The sequence below is a fragment of the Micromys minutus genome (assembly GCF_963924665.1).
Source record: "Micromys minutus genome assembly, chromosome: 14".
Classification (NCBI taxonomy): domain Eukaryota; kingdom Metazoa; phylum Chordata; class Mammalia; order Rodentia; family Muridae; genus Micromys; species Micromys minutus.
Window position 1 is genome coordinate 52,005,713 of NC_137983.1, and position 16,169 is coordinate 52,021,881.

At 51.9% G+C, this 16,169-nt stretch overlaps 1 protein-coding gene across 3 annotated transcripts in view; it reads right to left on the reverse strand.

Annotated features, from left to right (window-relative positions):
• MCF2L (MCF.2 cell line derived transforming sequence like) overlaps positions 1 to 16,169 on the reverse strand; it is a 91,567-nt gene that overhangs the window by 7,581 nt on the left and 67,817 nt on the right. For all 3 annotated transcript variants that reach the window (XM_080928426.1, XM_080928427.1, XM_080928428.1), the window contains 14 exons: positions 12,985 to 13,104; positions 12,361 to 12,552; positions 11,820 to 12,011; positions 11,000 to 11,159; positions 10,088 to 10,161; positions 9,780 to 9,856; positions 8,069 to 8,135; positions 7,270 to 7,385; positions 6,324 to 6,393; positions 3,303 to 3,395; positions 3,116 to 3,208; positions 2,351 to 2,476; positions 1,297 to 1,518; positions 1,010 to 1,102 (listed from right to left, as the gene is read on the reverse strand). In XM_080928426.1, the coding sequence (XP_080784552.1) occupies positions 1,010 to 1,102; positions 1,297 to 1,518; positions 2,351 to 2,476; positions 3,116 to 3,208; positions 3,303 to 3,395; positions 6,324 to 6,393; positions 7,270 to 7,385; positions 8,069 to 8,135; positions 9,780 to 9,856; positions 10,088 to 10,161; positions 11,000 to 11,159; positions 11,820 to 12,011; positions 12,361 to 12,552; positions 12,985 to 13,104 (1,695 nt within the window). The remainder of the gene's footprint in view (positions 1 to 1,009; positions 1,103 to 1,296; positions 1,519 to 2,350; positions 2,477 to 3,115; positions 3,209 to 3,302; positions 3,396 to 6,323; positions 6,394 to 7,269; positions 7,386 to 8,068; positions 8,136 to 9,779; positions 9,857 to 10,087; positions 10,162 to 10,999; positions 11,160 to 11,819; positions 12,012 to 12,360; positions 12,553 to 12,984; positions 13,105 to 16,169) is intronic.

The window sequence follows — 16,169 nt, forward strand, 5'->3', positions numbered from 1 at the left end:
CCAAAAAGAGATGGGAGTGAGTGATGAGGAAAATGTACTGCAGTTTCCACTAGACACCCCCAAGGAGAATCCCAGAAATCGAGGGACCCTGTGTAGGAAACAGAACCAGGTGACAGGAATGTCCCCTTGAGGGGGTCCCCCTGAAGCACAGGGCTGGCTGCAAAAGGCTATGGGTTTGTGCAGGTGCCTAGGTCATGGCCATCTCTTCTGCTGATGCTGGTGTCCTGGGCTAGTGTCATGGCCTGCAGGACCGATCTCCTGGAACTGTCCTCTATTTGACCTTGTTTTAGGTGATAGGCACAACAGTGGGTCTCGAACTCACACAGGCAGCCAGATGGGTGTGGTCAGACTGAGAGTGTCACCTGTAGCCAGGACTGCTGTCCAGTGTTAGTAAAGTAGTGTGAAGTCCAGTTTGAGTACTCCCTGCCAGGACAGCTGCTGGGCCCAGACCTTGATTCAGGTCTGTGTGGTCTGCTGGGCTGGGTATAAAACTGCAAAGCACACTGGGGCTGCCAGACTACTGTGGCTACTGTGTGCTGACCAGCAGCCAACTTATCTTGTGATTCTGAGGGCAAGTGAAAGCACAGGGACATTGGGCTAGAACCTTCATGGAGTACTTAGGTTCTTGACAAGTCTCATGAAAAGGATCCTACCCCTTGAGTCTATATTGTAGCTCTTCCCCCCTCTCCCATGGGTCAATAAGGACCGGCATGCTATACATTCCACCAGACAGCGAGGCTATGTGAAGAAAGTTCTTTGGGGCTATTGAGAGATGTGGGAGCCAGAGGTATTTCTTGTAGTATCCTTCTAGTTCCCTAACTGAACTTGTTCCCAATTTACATCCCGTGCCTAGCACATCTTGTGTCCCAATCCAGTAGCTCCTGCTTCTGGGGGATGCACCTCATGAAGACTGTTGGCCTGGTTCTCACGGAAAGTCTCTCACTAACCACCCTGAAGAGGCCCAAGGACGCCCTTGGTTCCTGGTTGCAGGGCAGGTGGGTGGCCGTACCTGAATGATGTAAACCTCCTCCCTTGCGTTGTACCAGATCTCAAACTTCTTGTTGTCACCCTTCACATTCTCTGTGATGCCGACAGCAGTCATCTGGCAGGGATAGGAATCGTCAGGCATGAGCACGCATCTCACCCAGAGATGGTGGAAGCTGATGGAGCCCCTGGGGGTGGGGGAAGGGCTAAGGATGGTGGAAGCCCCAACTCCCACTTCTGGGTGCCCATAGCCCTCAGTGTTAGATTGAGACTGATCCCCCAGGCCCACCCCATGCTGCTCGAGTCACTCACATTCAAGGACTGCTTGTAGCTGTAGGAAGGGGCCTTCTCGTACCCCTCCCCATTCTCCTCTCTCTTCTTGCAGAAGAGGACAGCTTTCTCGTGCAGGAACAGGTGTCGCTGCATGGGCTTGAACCTGGCCAGCTCCTTCACTTTGGTGTGGCCCTTCTTGTGGTCTGTCCACACGCTGAAGGAGCCTTGCATTAGCAGCTTTCCCAGGTCACCGAGGTTCCCCTGGAACACAGGACACATGCTGGGGCATGGAAGGCAGGTGAACTCGGCCTGGCTGGCATTCCATGCCCACTGGAAAGGCGGCACACTGCAGAGTTCTCCTTGCAGCACATTCCAGAGGAGAAAATTTGGGGAGGTGGACAGCTGCTGCAGGGGTTGGGGAAAGAGGAGGTATAGCATGGATGAGCCATGAGATACTACTGTGGTGGAGAAGGGACAGCACTCGGAACCGTAATCCACAGTGGACTTCAGTTAAGCACATGTCCCCACGGCCCTATCAGGTGTGTCACTGAGACAGAGGTAGGGATGAGGTTTATGGAATCTGAGCTTCACACTCAACTGTCATAAATCTGAAACTATTAAAACAAATACATCCTAGTCATTAAAAACAAACAAACAAACAAAAAACCAGAAAATGAATGCTAAATGTATGTCCAGAGAAGCAAAACCCTTCTATGTTGACTTGAGTTGGGCCTTTACAGAGAAGTTTACCCCAGGCAGCCACCTGTCTCCAGCCTCTGGACCACACACCTCATCACAGAAAACAGAGGGTCCCAAGTGCTGCCCAGGGAGGAGGCAGGAGGGTCGAGGATTCCAGTGTATTCCTGTTGGAGAGGCCCTCGCACTCCCAGGGGAAGTCTTGGTCTGCACCACATATGGACAAGCTCAGAACCTGGGGCTGCCCTAAACCCTGGGCCATATGTGTTAACTTCAAGACTCAGAGAGCTTGGAAGTATTGATAGAATTTCCATATCAAACTGCTCATGCGACTAGGACCAAGGTAGGACAAAGGCCAGCATGTCCTCAGCACCACGGAGCCACTATGGGGCCTTACGTCATAGCCAGTGATGGCAATGAGGTGCATGGAGTCGTTCACCGCCTTGAGGATGCCCAGGATGGAGCTCAGTGCCTCTTGCAGGTCCTCTGCCCCTTCACAGTGCTTGCTGTATTTCAGCATTTCCTGGGGGGGGGGGGGGGGGGCGTGAGAGGATGCAGTTAGATACCAAGAGCTGATGACTGTCCTACAGATTCAGGTTCCAGGCAAGGCCTGAAGATGAAGTCTGTGGAAGCCCAGTGTAGGCCCTGGACAGACACACCAACCACCAGATTCCTGTTACTTGTTAGGAGGCCACTTTAATCCTCCCAGAAGCCAGGATGACAGAAGAACAGCTGGGTTCTGTGGAGCAGGAGCTACCGGGCTAGAAAAGTGCATCCTCGACTGCCACTTGCTGTCATGGCCTTGCTAAAGGCACAGCAATACAAACCCTTTCCTGTCCTGCCACTGAGCTAACTCTAAGTCAGAGACTCCTCACTCTCCACTGTGCTAGGGGCCAACAGGATAGACAGGGCTCAGCTCTCATCCGCGCTATCGAGAGGCCATAGGGCATCGGCACAGACTCCTAGTATAGCTGGCCATGAGCAGGTACACTCTACAATGTTAGCACATAGTAGGCCCATACAAATGGTTCAATGAATCAGGGCCACAGCAAGTGGCTCATAAGAGTTCCCTTGGGCCTAGAGTCAGGGCTGCATGAGCCCCAAAGACACCTGGCCAGTAGGCAGGTGTGGCTGAGCCAGGGCAGCAGCCCTGGAGGCTCACCTTGAGCAGCAGCTGGTACTTGGTTATCCTCTGCACAGGTTTCAGCAGGTAGGAATCGAGGCTCAGCTTGTGGTCCAGCTTCTTCTGGCACTCCTGCAATCACCAAGCACTTGGTCACACAGGCCACAGTTCTGCCCAAGGTTAATAGGGAGGAAATACTAGCAGGGGGAAGGGGCTCGGGACCAACCTGGAAGAAGGGACAGTCAGAGCACTGTCTCCACAGGCTCTCGGAGCGTGGCTTGTTCTGACAGTACTTCTCATAGATCTGGAACTCCTCCATCTGCAGCCGGGAGGGACAAAGAGCACAGGCTGCTTCCCAGTAACGCTGGGCCGCTTTCTGACCCCAGTCACCTGCTGTCCACCAGCATCAGAGACTCGGATTCCAACCTTACCACTGACCACCTACAGCCCAGAGAAGTGGAGTGAGAGCCGCCAAGGTTGTTTATAGAAAATGTCAGGGTGCTTTCAGGTAGCTTTTCAGATTATATAGGCTATTTTGTAGAATACACACAAGCAAGACTGAAGAGATGGCCCAGTGGTTAAAAGCACTGGCTGCTCTTGCAGAGGAACAGGTTCGGTCCCCAGCACCCACATGGCAGCTCACAACTGTAGGCTCTCCAGTTAAAAGGAACACAGCATCCTCTTCTGGCTTCTGTACACAACACAATACAAACACACACACAGCATGCATATATACACACATGCACATATATACATATATACACACACATATACAGCATACATATACATGCATGCATACACACACAGCATACATATACACATAGCATACACATGCGCACACACACAGCATACATACACACACAGCATACACATACATGGCATACATACACATGCACACACACAACATACATGTACATACATGTACACACGGCATACATGTGCACACATATACATGCATGCGCACACACACAGCATACATACACACACAGCATACACATACATGGCATACATACACATGCACACACACAACATACATGTACATACATGTACACACGGCATACATATGCACACATATACATACATGCACACACATGAGATACATATACATACATGCATACATATATTTATCCACTCATATATGCATATTCAAAATAAACCTGAATATTTTGTAAAATCAAATTGCCCCTGGATGCTCAGGGGATGTAGAAGGCCCTGGGGCGTGACCTGGGGTTGCAGATGATTTTGGGGTACAGCAGGCTCTGGGTCTTTAATGGCTATAGGATACATATGACTATAGATTACAGAAGTTCCTGGGGTCTGGGTATAGATGGATGTAAAATGCAGGGGTCACTGGGACAAAGACCGTGTGAGGATACAGTTTAAGACATATTTTTGAAGGCAGATCGTGTTGGCCATGTGGTTTTGAGGCATGAAATGGGCTCAGGAACATAACCTCGATGGTTTGTGGGCACTGAGGACCATAGGGCAAGGGTAATCTTCATGGTGTCCTGAGCCCAACTTATGCCGGCTTGCTTTAGCAGGATGGCACAGGCGAGCTCCTGCACCCTCCACCCTTGGGTGCCCTGCTCTCCTTTGACTCTGGAGTCCTCCTGGGCTTTGATTTCTAATACTATCCCCAACCTGTACGACCCCACCCACTCTGTGCTAGAATCAAGTGAAGCGTGAATGAGACATAAGCCAACAGCCTCAGCTCATGCTGCCAGGAGTCTTGTGCCTCGATCCCTAAGGATACAGCCGCAGACTATGTGCATAGTGAGTGTGGGGCAGTAACAGTTCCAAAGATAGAGGGGTAGCCTGCACCTCACCCCTGCCACTGTGGTTACCACAGGCTACCCCACCCTCACTGTCTGACATCTGTGCAGTCACTTCCTAGGGCTGTGTTAATCTGAATTTCCTTTTCCATCACATCACAGTTAACTCAGCACAGGTAGCTTCTCACCTGAATAAGGAGCTATTCAGGACATGGACCCACAGACTCCTATTCTATAGGAGGGACTTTAGAGCTGGCACAGCCACTATGCTGCAGACTCAAGGGACATTTTATGGGTTTTTCTGTAAGAACACCCCTGAGCCCTGGGTAAAACAACAGTGTCCCCAATGTGTTTTCAAGTATCTCAAGGTGACTCAGGTGACTCTGGGGTACAGACAATAGTGGAATAAATGCTGACATGCGAGGGTTGTAGACATTGCATGAGGGAGTCTTATCAGTCACAGGGGTGCTGATGCTGCTGGTTAGGGACCACTGACCCACATCACGATGACTACCCCAGGTTTGGGGACTCGGAGGTACACTATTTCCAGGCTGAGTTAAGACAAACGTGGGATCCTTCGTCTCTCCTACCTGGAGACAGGGTCTCACTATGTCACCTTTGATGGCCTTGAATGTACAGAGACCTGCCTGCCTGCACCCACCTACTAATGCTAGAGTTAGAGGTATGGGGACGTCATCTGGCCCTGCGTAGTGACTCACCAGAGCATCAGTGCCCCCGTCCTGCCCACACCCACGTTTAGTGTGGGGATAGAACCTGGGACCCGCTGTGTGCTGGACAAGTCTTCTACACTGAGCTGTACCCCGGGCTCCCCTTGCTTCTTATTTCATGACACTGCCTTGTTTTCTCCTGTCAGTCACCTCCTGGAAGGGAGGTGTGAATCTGACACAGTTCACAGTGCTCAACATGACAACACCCATGGGTCTGAGGGAAGTTCTGTGTGCATTCCGCTCTCTCTGCTTAGAACATTTCCACACGGCCTCTGTTAAACTCCTCTCCACCCTCTGAGGGAAACACCCAGGACTCTAGAGAGGAGACGGACGGGGAGTGAGCCCAGAGCCCTTTCCAGTGATATACAGCTATCGAGGCTTAGGCAACAACAAACCAACCCACAAGGAAAGTTGGGCCACACTGGGCCTCAGAAACGACTCTGGCTATTCCAAACCTTGTGCCTCATGTTTTTTTCTCTTTTTCAGAAGCAGTCTTTAGGCTTAAAAGCAAGATCCCACTTTCCCCTCCTTTCCTGCTACACTGGAGACACTTGCTGTCTGGTTCCAGCCGCAGTGGGAGCTGAGGGCATCAGTGGCGAGCAACCTTGCGGAGGCAGGCAAGCTGCCATGCATGGTATGTGATACGGAGGCACCAAGGGCCCTGCGCATACTTAGTGCTGGACATTCAGGATCACTCAGAGGAGCCCTGGGAGATACACTGCCTGTGAGACAGTTAGAGATACATACCCTCTCCAGAAAGCATCTCCCCACCAGCTCCGGACAGTCTATGCAGCTCTCCAACTCCCGCAGGAATATTCTGTATGGAGAGGTTGTCAGTAAGGCAGGGAACGCAGCAGAAGCAGACAGCACTGTCTTCCAGACACCCAGAGCAATCTTTTCACGGTGTGGTAGTAACATTCCATCGGGCCTGGGAGTTTGCAGCCCACACCCGTCACAGCCCAGCTGTCTTCCTTTATCTGGCTTTGTGCTTCATTCTAAAGTTGGAGCTACCCTTCTTGGGGCAGAGGTGAGACAATGGGCAGAGACAGGGATGGGACACTCGAAGGCTCTGCAGACCCTGCATACGCCGGCCATGAGCTTGGAGGTTTTCTGGGATCCACCAAATCCTTTGTGTTTTCTGTCTAAACAGTGACTTGAAACTGTCCCCTGGGGAGGTCCCAGGAGAGGAAGGCTGCTTGGGGTTCATTGTAGTTGAAAGCCACAAGGGCCAAGTCAAGAACTAAAGGAATGCTGCTAAAGGGAAGGGTCTGAGCAGGAAAGGAGCAGAGAACTGGGTGTGGCGTGGTGGGCAGCCACTTCCTGTATAAGCCCAGAGATGCTGCTGAAGGACCTGGCCCTTGGAGATCCCAAGTTCTAAAAAGGAATCATGAGGGCTAGATGGCTTCCCAGCACCCTATCCTCCCATCAGGCACTGCGCCTGTCACCCAGACACTTTACGAATGAGCTAGCAGGGCAAGGGCTCACCAAGGTGCTCAGAGAGAGAGTGTATCATGGGCACCTGCTCCATGTGCTTGTACCTGTCTGGGAGTTCTCTCCGGAGATTTGTTCCCAGCCTTCATCCCAGGGCTACGGATCCCTGCTCCCTGAAGGCATCCATGCCACAAGCAAGAGATCACGGGGACTGCATGCATCTACATACATGCACATGTGTCTGTGGCTGGAAGTGTCCTACCTGTTGTGGAAGTGATAGATTTCCTCCATGTTTCCAAACAGAATGTTCTTCTTGTTTTGCAGGCCTGTTGAGATGAGGTGTGCCATCAAGGGGTTATCCATCTCTGCAGCGTAGCCCTGCAAAGTAGGGGAGGGGCGGTCAGCCGGGAGAGCCATGCCTGCAGCTAACAGAAAGCTGGGCTTGGTACCACCGAGTGTGAGTACCGGGGTCCGTGCCTTGATACTTTAAGTGAGCCCAAGGGCTGAAGAGGAACTCGGTGAGAGCTCGCCTGGCGTGCATGCTGTCTGAGATCCATTCACAGAACCACAGAGACAATGGAAACTGAGGTGCTACTCTTCCCTGTCCGTGCTTGCCTCAGTGGTCCTCTGGAGAAGACTCACAAAGCACAAGCGACTACAAACAGTACCCAGTGTGGAGACAGGCGAGCGCCCATCTTCCTTTCTGACATTTCTATCCAGCCATAACCTACACAAGGCACAGCTGCTGCTTCTGTGTATATCCAAAGTGTCTTGGTCAGAGTCCTCTTCCTCCAGACCTGCCTTCTGGAACATTCTCTCTCTCTCTCTCTCTCTCTCTGTGTGTGTGTGTGTGTGTGTGTGTGTGTGTGCTGGTGGGGTCTTCAAGCTGACCTTGAACTTGCTCTATAGCCCAGGTAAGCCTTGAACCTATGATCCTCCTGCCTTGTCTCTAGAGTGGCTGGACATACAGGCCTTTGTCAAGAGGTCTAGCTCTAGCAACAGTTTAAAAATGGAGCTGTTGTGTGATGGCAAGCCTAATGCTGGGACATGCCCAAGCTCACCTCTAAGACACAGAGCAGCTCCTCCACGTAGGCCCGCTCCGTGTCCAGAAGTTCGTTCATCACGTGCCTGTGGGAGGAGCACGGAGAGCAAAGACGTCAGTGTGAGCGGATCATCTGGAATCACGGAGCGTGTGGACTTATTGTGACTGGAGACACCATGGCATCGTGGCCCAGTATGGGGAGCTGTGGAAGAAGCTGGCTGCCCAGCTTCCACTGCCCTCTGGGATTGATTTCTCTACCCACTTCTGGCCTTTGTGGCCACCTGTACAAACTCAGTGGCACCTGCACTCACACACTAGTAAGTCAGGACACTCCCTGCTTTCTTCACAAGACATTGGAGTCTCACTAAGACGTGTATCAAGAAGATCCTCTGCTCTCTACCCCAGAGCCTCTGACTAGGTGTGGTTCCTCACTGCCAGCTCCTCTCCTGCTCACGAGAGCTACAAGGTCACGACCTGCAACCCAGCAATGTGCCCAGCAGCCATGGAGCCCAGGAGATGAGCACAGGCTCACAGAGCAGCCAGCCATCCATGCCTTTCTGATATGAGACCGTCTGCCAATGCCACAGCCAATCTGTCGTCCCATCGGCGAAGGCCACAGCCGGTGGAGTACCGGACCTGGGCGGGACTATGAGAAAGCAGCCAATAGCCAATAACTAGTGGGAAGCCACTTCCATATCAGGGCCTGTGTGTGTTGCCCTGCCTGGAAGTTTCTCTGCTGACTACCCCCCTCTGCCTCTTGCTCCACATCTGGCATCAGAGGCCAGAAGTGACAGAATGTTCCTCTCAGCTGGAGCTTCAGTTCTATAACTCAATGTCCTGTATCTCCTAAGAGGGACACTGCTGGGCTTGTTGGGGACATCAGGAAGTGTGTTGCCTGTGTGCATCTGTTTGCCCATGTGCTTCCATGAGCCATGTCTTCATTCTTACATAGGCAAACACACATCGCTAGGCAGGACGATACAGGGTTGACCCTTTCCTTCTGTCCCTGAGATCATGGCCCCAGCTCCTGGCTGACACACTCCCAGGTGTGTGTTCACACTGTCTGGCTGGGATGCTGATCAGAGACTTCATGAGTGAAGGGACTTGGCTGAAGGTGAGGGGCAGGCAGGTTTCAGTGGTGACATTCTGAGCGCAGGCTTTCAGTGTGTCACGACATTCGGCCATTACTCTGCAGGCACCTTTGCGGATAGGTATGTGTTCCCATATAGCAGAAGGTAGGCTACATGGTAAGGGCTCAGATGGTCACCTGCCCAGCCCAGATGTGTGTGTGTGTGTGTGTGTGTGTGTGTGTGTGTGTGTGTGTGTGTGTGTATGTGGTGTGTGTGTGTGTGTTTGTATATGTGTGTGTGTGTGTGTGTGGTGTGTGTGTGTGGGGGATGTGTGTGTGTGTGGTGTGTGTGTGTGTGTCTGTATATGTGTGTGTGTGTGTGTGGTGTGTGTGTGTGGGGGGGATGTGTGTGTGTATGTGGTGTGTGTGTGTGTGTCTGTATATGTGTGTGTGTGTGTGTGGTGTGTGTGTGTGTGGGGGATGTGTGTGTGTGTGTGTGTGTGTGTGTCCTCTAGCTCATGTGTTTGTTTTCAGTGGCCATATACATGGTGGCGGCTTCTTTCCCGCTCATTGTGCCAAGGTTAAGTGCTGCTCACCTCTTTGTGTTGCGGATACCCAGACCCTCACAGCCCTGCAGCTTGTGGGAAGCACGGCCCCTCACCTGCGCAGGATGGCCAGGCTCTCTTCCTCTTCTCCCGTGGAGCTGGTGCGGCCCTGCCGGGGCTCACTCATCTCGCTCTGGAGAGAGAACAGCATGCTGCACTGAGGGTGAAAAGTGCCCCCGCAGGCACTGAGCACCCAGCCTCGGTTCCCATTTGGAATAGAGTCAGACGAGGGCAAGTAGATGCCCCAGAGGCCAAGAGACAGAGAGACAGAGCACATGGACAGCCAGGGACCAAAGGAGGATGCTGAGTTGCTTTGCTTTGGCTAGGACAGGCACGTGCAGGGTCATCGCGGCATGAGCCTCACCTTGGCTCTCCTGTAGGGCCCTCTGCGGAGGGCGTTGCCCTCAGAGCTGGAGTTCTCAGAGCTTCGCCAGGAGCCTAGTGTAGAAAGGGGCAGAGAAGGGCGTTAGCCCTGTCAAGAACTGTACCCAGAGGGGAAAGGAAGAGAAGAAAGGATCACAGCAATAAAGACGGGAGGAAAAGGTGACTGGTGGGTAAGGGATGTTGGCTGGGGCCTTCACAGCCCCTAGATTGGGAACAGCGATAGCTGACAGGAGACAGTGCACACGAGAGAGAGACACCTCACCGGCGCCTCAGAAACCCTGGAATCCCATGCTCAGGCCATCTTTCCACCTCTCCTCCACAACACAGGCCCATGGTGGGCGCTTCTCCAGGACCTCTGTGGCTGCCATTGGCCAAGACAGAAGCCTGTTCACCTCTGTTTTGTTTGTTGTTGTTTTGTTTTTGTCCCAGAGCGGAAGGGAAAGACTGCTCTCCTGATCCAGTGAGGAGGAAGTCTCTATAAGCATGGTGAGGGCAGCAGACCATGGCACCCTTGCGGCTCATGGAACATGGTTCCATGGTTAGTGAGATCCCGGAAGGCTTGGGAAGAGGTCAAAGCTGATCCAGGGGCACGATTCCGGCCACGGCATAGCAGTGGGCGGATGGGAAGAGAACGGGTCAGAGGAAGTGACTTGAGAACCTTTCTTAATGGCTCAGTCAGTGTTCTGTGGGTCACCAGAATTCAGCTGAAAGGACCCAACTCTGCTGTGGCCAAGGCATAAAAACAGCCACAGCTGATGATACGTGGCAGGCAGAGTGTGGCTGAGTTCTAGTAAAATTAACCATAAACTGACCAGGGAGGGCAGGGAGAAAGCGTGGCAACAGTGTGGCTTCCTCAGACAGGCCACCTGGCTGCCTTAGAGGAAGAGTGTACCTGGTGAGGGGGAGGGGGACTTGGTAAGCGCCTCTGGCCGAGGGGCCACGGGCTGCACAGGCCGTGTCTGCTTGGCTGCCAGTTTCTTCAGGCTGGCCTGCCTGCGGTGGAACATCTCCTCGGTGCTCTCCTGCTTCTGAAAGACTTTTTGCACATGTTCCTGAAATGACACAGCTTCTGAGACACCTTGCAAATGTCAGTTCCAGCCCAATAAAAACACCCCGCCATCTAGAGAGTGTGTGACAGTGTCTGCAGCCTCCTCTGTTACAGGAGAGTAAGGGGTTCCATCAACTGTGCTGTACCTGGTCGGACAGCGAGAGCTGTGTGAGATTCCCCGGCAGGACTGGGAGCTATCTCCAGAACTCAGAAAGGACGGCTGTGGATGGGAGGACCGATCTCTCCCTATCGCCCCAGAAGTGGAGTTAGGGCAGCTGGCTGGGATGAAGGGGAGCCAAGCCAATCTTTCGTGTAATATCAGAGGCACCATGGTATGACCAGGGCTCCAGTGAATGCCACACTACAACCTCACACCTATCCCAGGAGATGCTGGGGAGGTGGTGGCATGGAATAACTTCTGTAGTGGAGGAAGGGCTGAACCTGATGCTCTCATCCCTGCACGTCTACGCACCAACCCCATCTCCTACTCAAAGGCTTCTTCTGGGGTTGATGTCATAGCTCACGGACATTGCCTCACATGTATGATAAGGTCCTGGGTTCAATCCTTAGCATCTCAAAAAACATGTTCTTTGGAATATCCTCTGAAGTGGGTCCCCAGCCCCACACCATAGCCCGCGGAGACAGAAACCCTCGTTGGCATTACCAGAAGGTCCTGGCTGAGGATGCATTCATATTCCTTGTAAATCTTATTGAGCTCCTGAATCTTATTTTCTGTGCCAGTCTCCAGAAACTTCTCGATCTCCTGGAGGGCCGCCTCCGCACCATCCTGGGACTGGCATTTGTCCACAGGCTGTGAAGCCAGCAGGAAGATCCCCTCATCGCTCCATTTCATGGACTGGAAACAAGGAAAGGGCGTCGATCTCAGCACCTGCCGCCCCATCCTTCCCCTGTGGCTGCCTGCCAGACCCCGTGCTCCCCACCCCTGCCTCCTGTCCGATGTTCCTGCAGGAAGTGAGGCGCTCTGCCACTACGGCAAAGGGTGGCTGGAGGGGACCTGCCACTGCAGAGCTGACTAGGTTTCCAGGGCTGGACTCACCACAGGGGAGGGGTCAGAATGAGGCAGAACTAACAGAACCCAAGAAAGCATTACTGAGACACTGGGTGCATGGGGGCAAGAGTGGACAAGACAGGACGCGGAGGTGGGGGTGCTCTGGTGTCCAGTTAAGCCCAGCTGGGTGTCCTACCGTCTCCAGGAGGCTATGCAGCTCCAAGGACTTGCTGAGAAGGTCCCGCCTCCTAGTGACCTCAGAGGCGAAGTGGTCACATAGGTGCTGGAGCTCCTCACACTTGGGATGGATGGAATCTACAGCATAGTGCCTGTTCTCAATCAGCTGCTGGCCCTCCAGGGACAGGGCTCGGGCCTTGTCCACAGTCACCTGCATGACACATCAAGATAGTCTGTTTAGTCCGGTGTGGAGAGACAAAAGGTAAACCTAGTCCTATTTGTGTCTGCCCTAAAGGTGGGCAATGGGTGTGGAGTTTGTGGTGTGCTGTGGCTGCCTGAGGCCCACTGAGTCCTCAGGACTTCTGAGGCCAAAGGTCGTGAGAGTCAGGAAGGTGCTGCGTGCCCAGACATACAATAAGTACAGGCTTGAAAGTGAAGGAATCATGACAGAGCTAGACAAAGGGGCGCGGAGGACAGGGTGTGTGTTTGAGATGATGGAGGACTCTTGGGGCTCCCTGCACACGGCCTGTGCTACCCCTTAGGTGCCACAGGAGCTTATGTTCAAGGGGAAGCTCAGTGCTGTGCCCTCTGCATAGTCAGATGACGTGTGGCCTTTCTCCTTCCACCCATGCCCGACTCTCACGCTGGACTTCTCCTCAAAGGTGGCCAAGTCCTTCAGAAGATGCTGCACATGGGCCAGGCTGTTGCCAACATCCGTGAACGCAGCTATCTTCTGGGACATGGAATCCAAGGCGGTTTTGACCTGCAACAGAGGAAGGCTGTCTGGAACATCTGTGCCTCACTCAGGAGCCCAGGCCTGGGGGTGGGGGATGGCGACCCCAACAGCAGCCAGGTGATGAAGGACATCAGGCTTTGGCCAACCCACTGGGGCCTGCAGAGCCTCTTGGGGGGCTGTCCCTGCCCACAGCCTCATTTCCAGAACACTTGGAAACCAAACAACTCCACAGGACTTGTGAATGACCCACAGGTCGCTGAGGAGGCTTTACAGGAAGTACAAGGTATCGAGTTCAAGGACAATGGGAGTATAGCAGATCAGAACCCATGGGACATATCAGGAAAAGGAGTGGGAGGAAAAGTGTTGGCACTCCTAACACATATGTGTAATATTAATAAGCCGGCTACGAGGATCATTGTGGGTTTGAGGCTACCTAGGCTACATACTGAGTTTCCAGATGTCAAAACTGTATAAAGACTGAGACCTTGTCTCAAAAAAAACCAAAAACCCACTAAATAAATAAGTGTACTATTTTAAAAAATAATCTTAAGTAGCTACTATAGGCTCATACCCCAAGCCAAGAATAAGACTAAAGTAAATTCAAATCCACTGTAGAAATAAACGAAGATACAATCAGAAATCAATTAAACCAAAAACAGGAAACAATAAAGCAAATTGCTGTTCCTTTGAAAAGACGAGCTGCCTTTCAAGTGTCGCACTGTGCTTATACAGCAGTCAGTGCTCTGTCTGCACTGTGGAAAGACACAAGCTGTCAATATTGGCGAGGAAGTGGGGGCCGTCACTACAGCCTCCCACGGACAGGAAGAAAACAGAAGCATGTCTGGACATGGATCTCACCCAACATGATGAAGAGGAAGGGGACCACCTCCTGATAGGATCATCCATTTGTTCACTGTGAAACAGCTTTTTCCACAGTGGCAGAACTGCTGAGCAAGCTCAGTCACCACTTAACCCCCACCCTCAGCCTAACACACATACATATCCCTACACACACCCAACATCCCCCCAACACACATACCTCAACACACACATACACATCCCAACACACACACACACATACATACACACATACATACACACACGCACACACACACACACACACACACACACACACACACACACACACACACCTCCAGGCCTAGATAGCTTCCCAGGGTATCACATCTAATGTTTATAGAAGAACTGAGGGGCTCAAACAGTAAAAAGCTTGTCAATCAAGTGCACCTAAGTTCACATCTCTAGTACTCAAAGTGTTGGGTGTGGTGGTTTGTACCTACAACTCCAGTGGTCCCTGGGGCTTCTGGGAGAAGACAAAAGGATCCTTGGAGCTCAGTCTTGCTCACTCAGTGAGCTCCAGGCTCAGCGATATCCCATGTCTCCCAAAGGTAAAGGTACAGCATGAGCAAGGACACTGACATCCCCTCTAGTCTTTGTGCCCATGCACACACATGTGTGTGCACACATACACACTTGGCACACACCCACAGAAACACATACATAAGCACACATACAAAAATTAATACTAATCTATACAACCTTCTCCACAGTCCTCTTTTGATTGATTCATTTCCTCAAAATAACATTGTTCTGATTCCAAAACAAGAGAAAGGGTAGAAAAGACAACCCCAGATCCATGCACCCTGAATCCCCAGACCTGTCCTCCTAACCTGTGCACCTTGAATTGGTAGCAAAAATTAGCAAACTATTGCCAAACTTGACTCAGCCATACATAAAAGCAACTATATTGCAGGAACTAACCACACACTGTGACCAGGCTTTGTTTCAGAGTTGCAAGGTGGTGAAGAATCTGAAAACCTATCCACAGAATGAGCAACAGGTCAGAGGTCACAAAATTCACCAGGTAAGGCAAAGAATGGAATAAATTGGACATCCACCCTGATCGTAAACTATCTGAGAAGAACAGCAGCTGAGAGATGCTCTCAGCTCAGTAAGGAACTCCTGCAGAGGCCTGAGAGCCACCAGGATGTGTGGCTGGGGGACGGGGGATGCTTCCCCACGTGGACCCAAGGTATCCAGGTGGCCTTCACTGCCTTCACTCAAACAGGAAGCTGAAGCCAGTGTAACAGGGAGAAAGACACAGCCAAAGGGAAGAAGTTCAAGTGTCCTTTGCATGGCATGGTCACCTATGCAGAGAACTCCACAGAAAGAAAACAGAAAGCCTCAGCAGTGGGCATGTCCGATGGCCACCAGAGACAGACAAGGGCAGCTGCATCTCTCTATACTGCAGTAGATATACTCAGAATGAAAACACCATGCCATTTGTATTTTTAAAATGTTGTAGTTCAGTGTACGTCCAATAAGACAACTGAAACTATGCTGAAAACTGTGCAGCCCTGATGAAGCGAAGCTAAGAACACCTGGATATGTGGTGGTCCTGTTCTGATTGACAAGAAGGTGGAGTTTAGCTGTACTGGCTGGTTTTGTGTGTCCACTTGATACAAGCTGGAGTTATCAGAGAGGAAGGAGCCTCATTTGAGGAAATGCTTCCATGTGACCCAGTTGTAGGACATCTTCTCATATAGTGATCCATGAGGGAGGACCCAGCTCATGGTGGGTGGGGCCATCCCTGGGCTGATGGTCCTGGGTTCTATAAGAAAGCAGGCTGAGCAAGCCCTGGGAAGCAGGCCACTGAGCAGCACTCCTCCATGGCCTCTGCATCTGCTCCTGCCTTCAGGTTCCTGCCCTGCTTGAGTTCCTGTCCTGACTTCCTCCAATAGTAAACTGTGATCTGGAAGTTTAAGTCACAGAATGTTCTCCAGGAACTGGAGACACCTGTGGAGCTGGGAGGGGCTGCAAAGGGCCGCCCAAGGTTCTGTGTGATGGGTGTCCTGAACCTAGAGCTTCGATGTCAGTCTAGGCTGCAACATTGAGCTATGGTCTGCTACCGCTCAGGGAACTGGCAAAGGGTGTCAGGATCTCATGTTGTGGTGACCCCTACCTACAAAATTATTTTTGTTGCTACTTTATAACTGCAATTTTCTGACTGTTGTAAACTGTAATATAAACAAATATCTGATAGGCAGGATGGTCTTGAGGGACCCCTAAGGGGG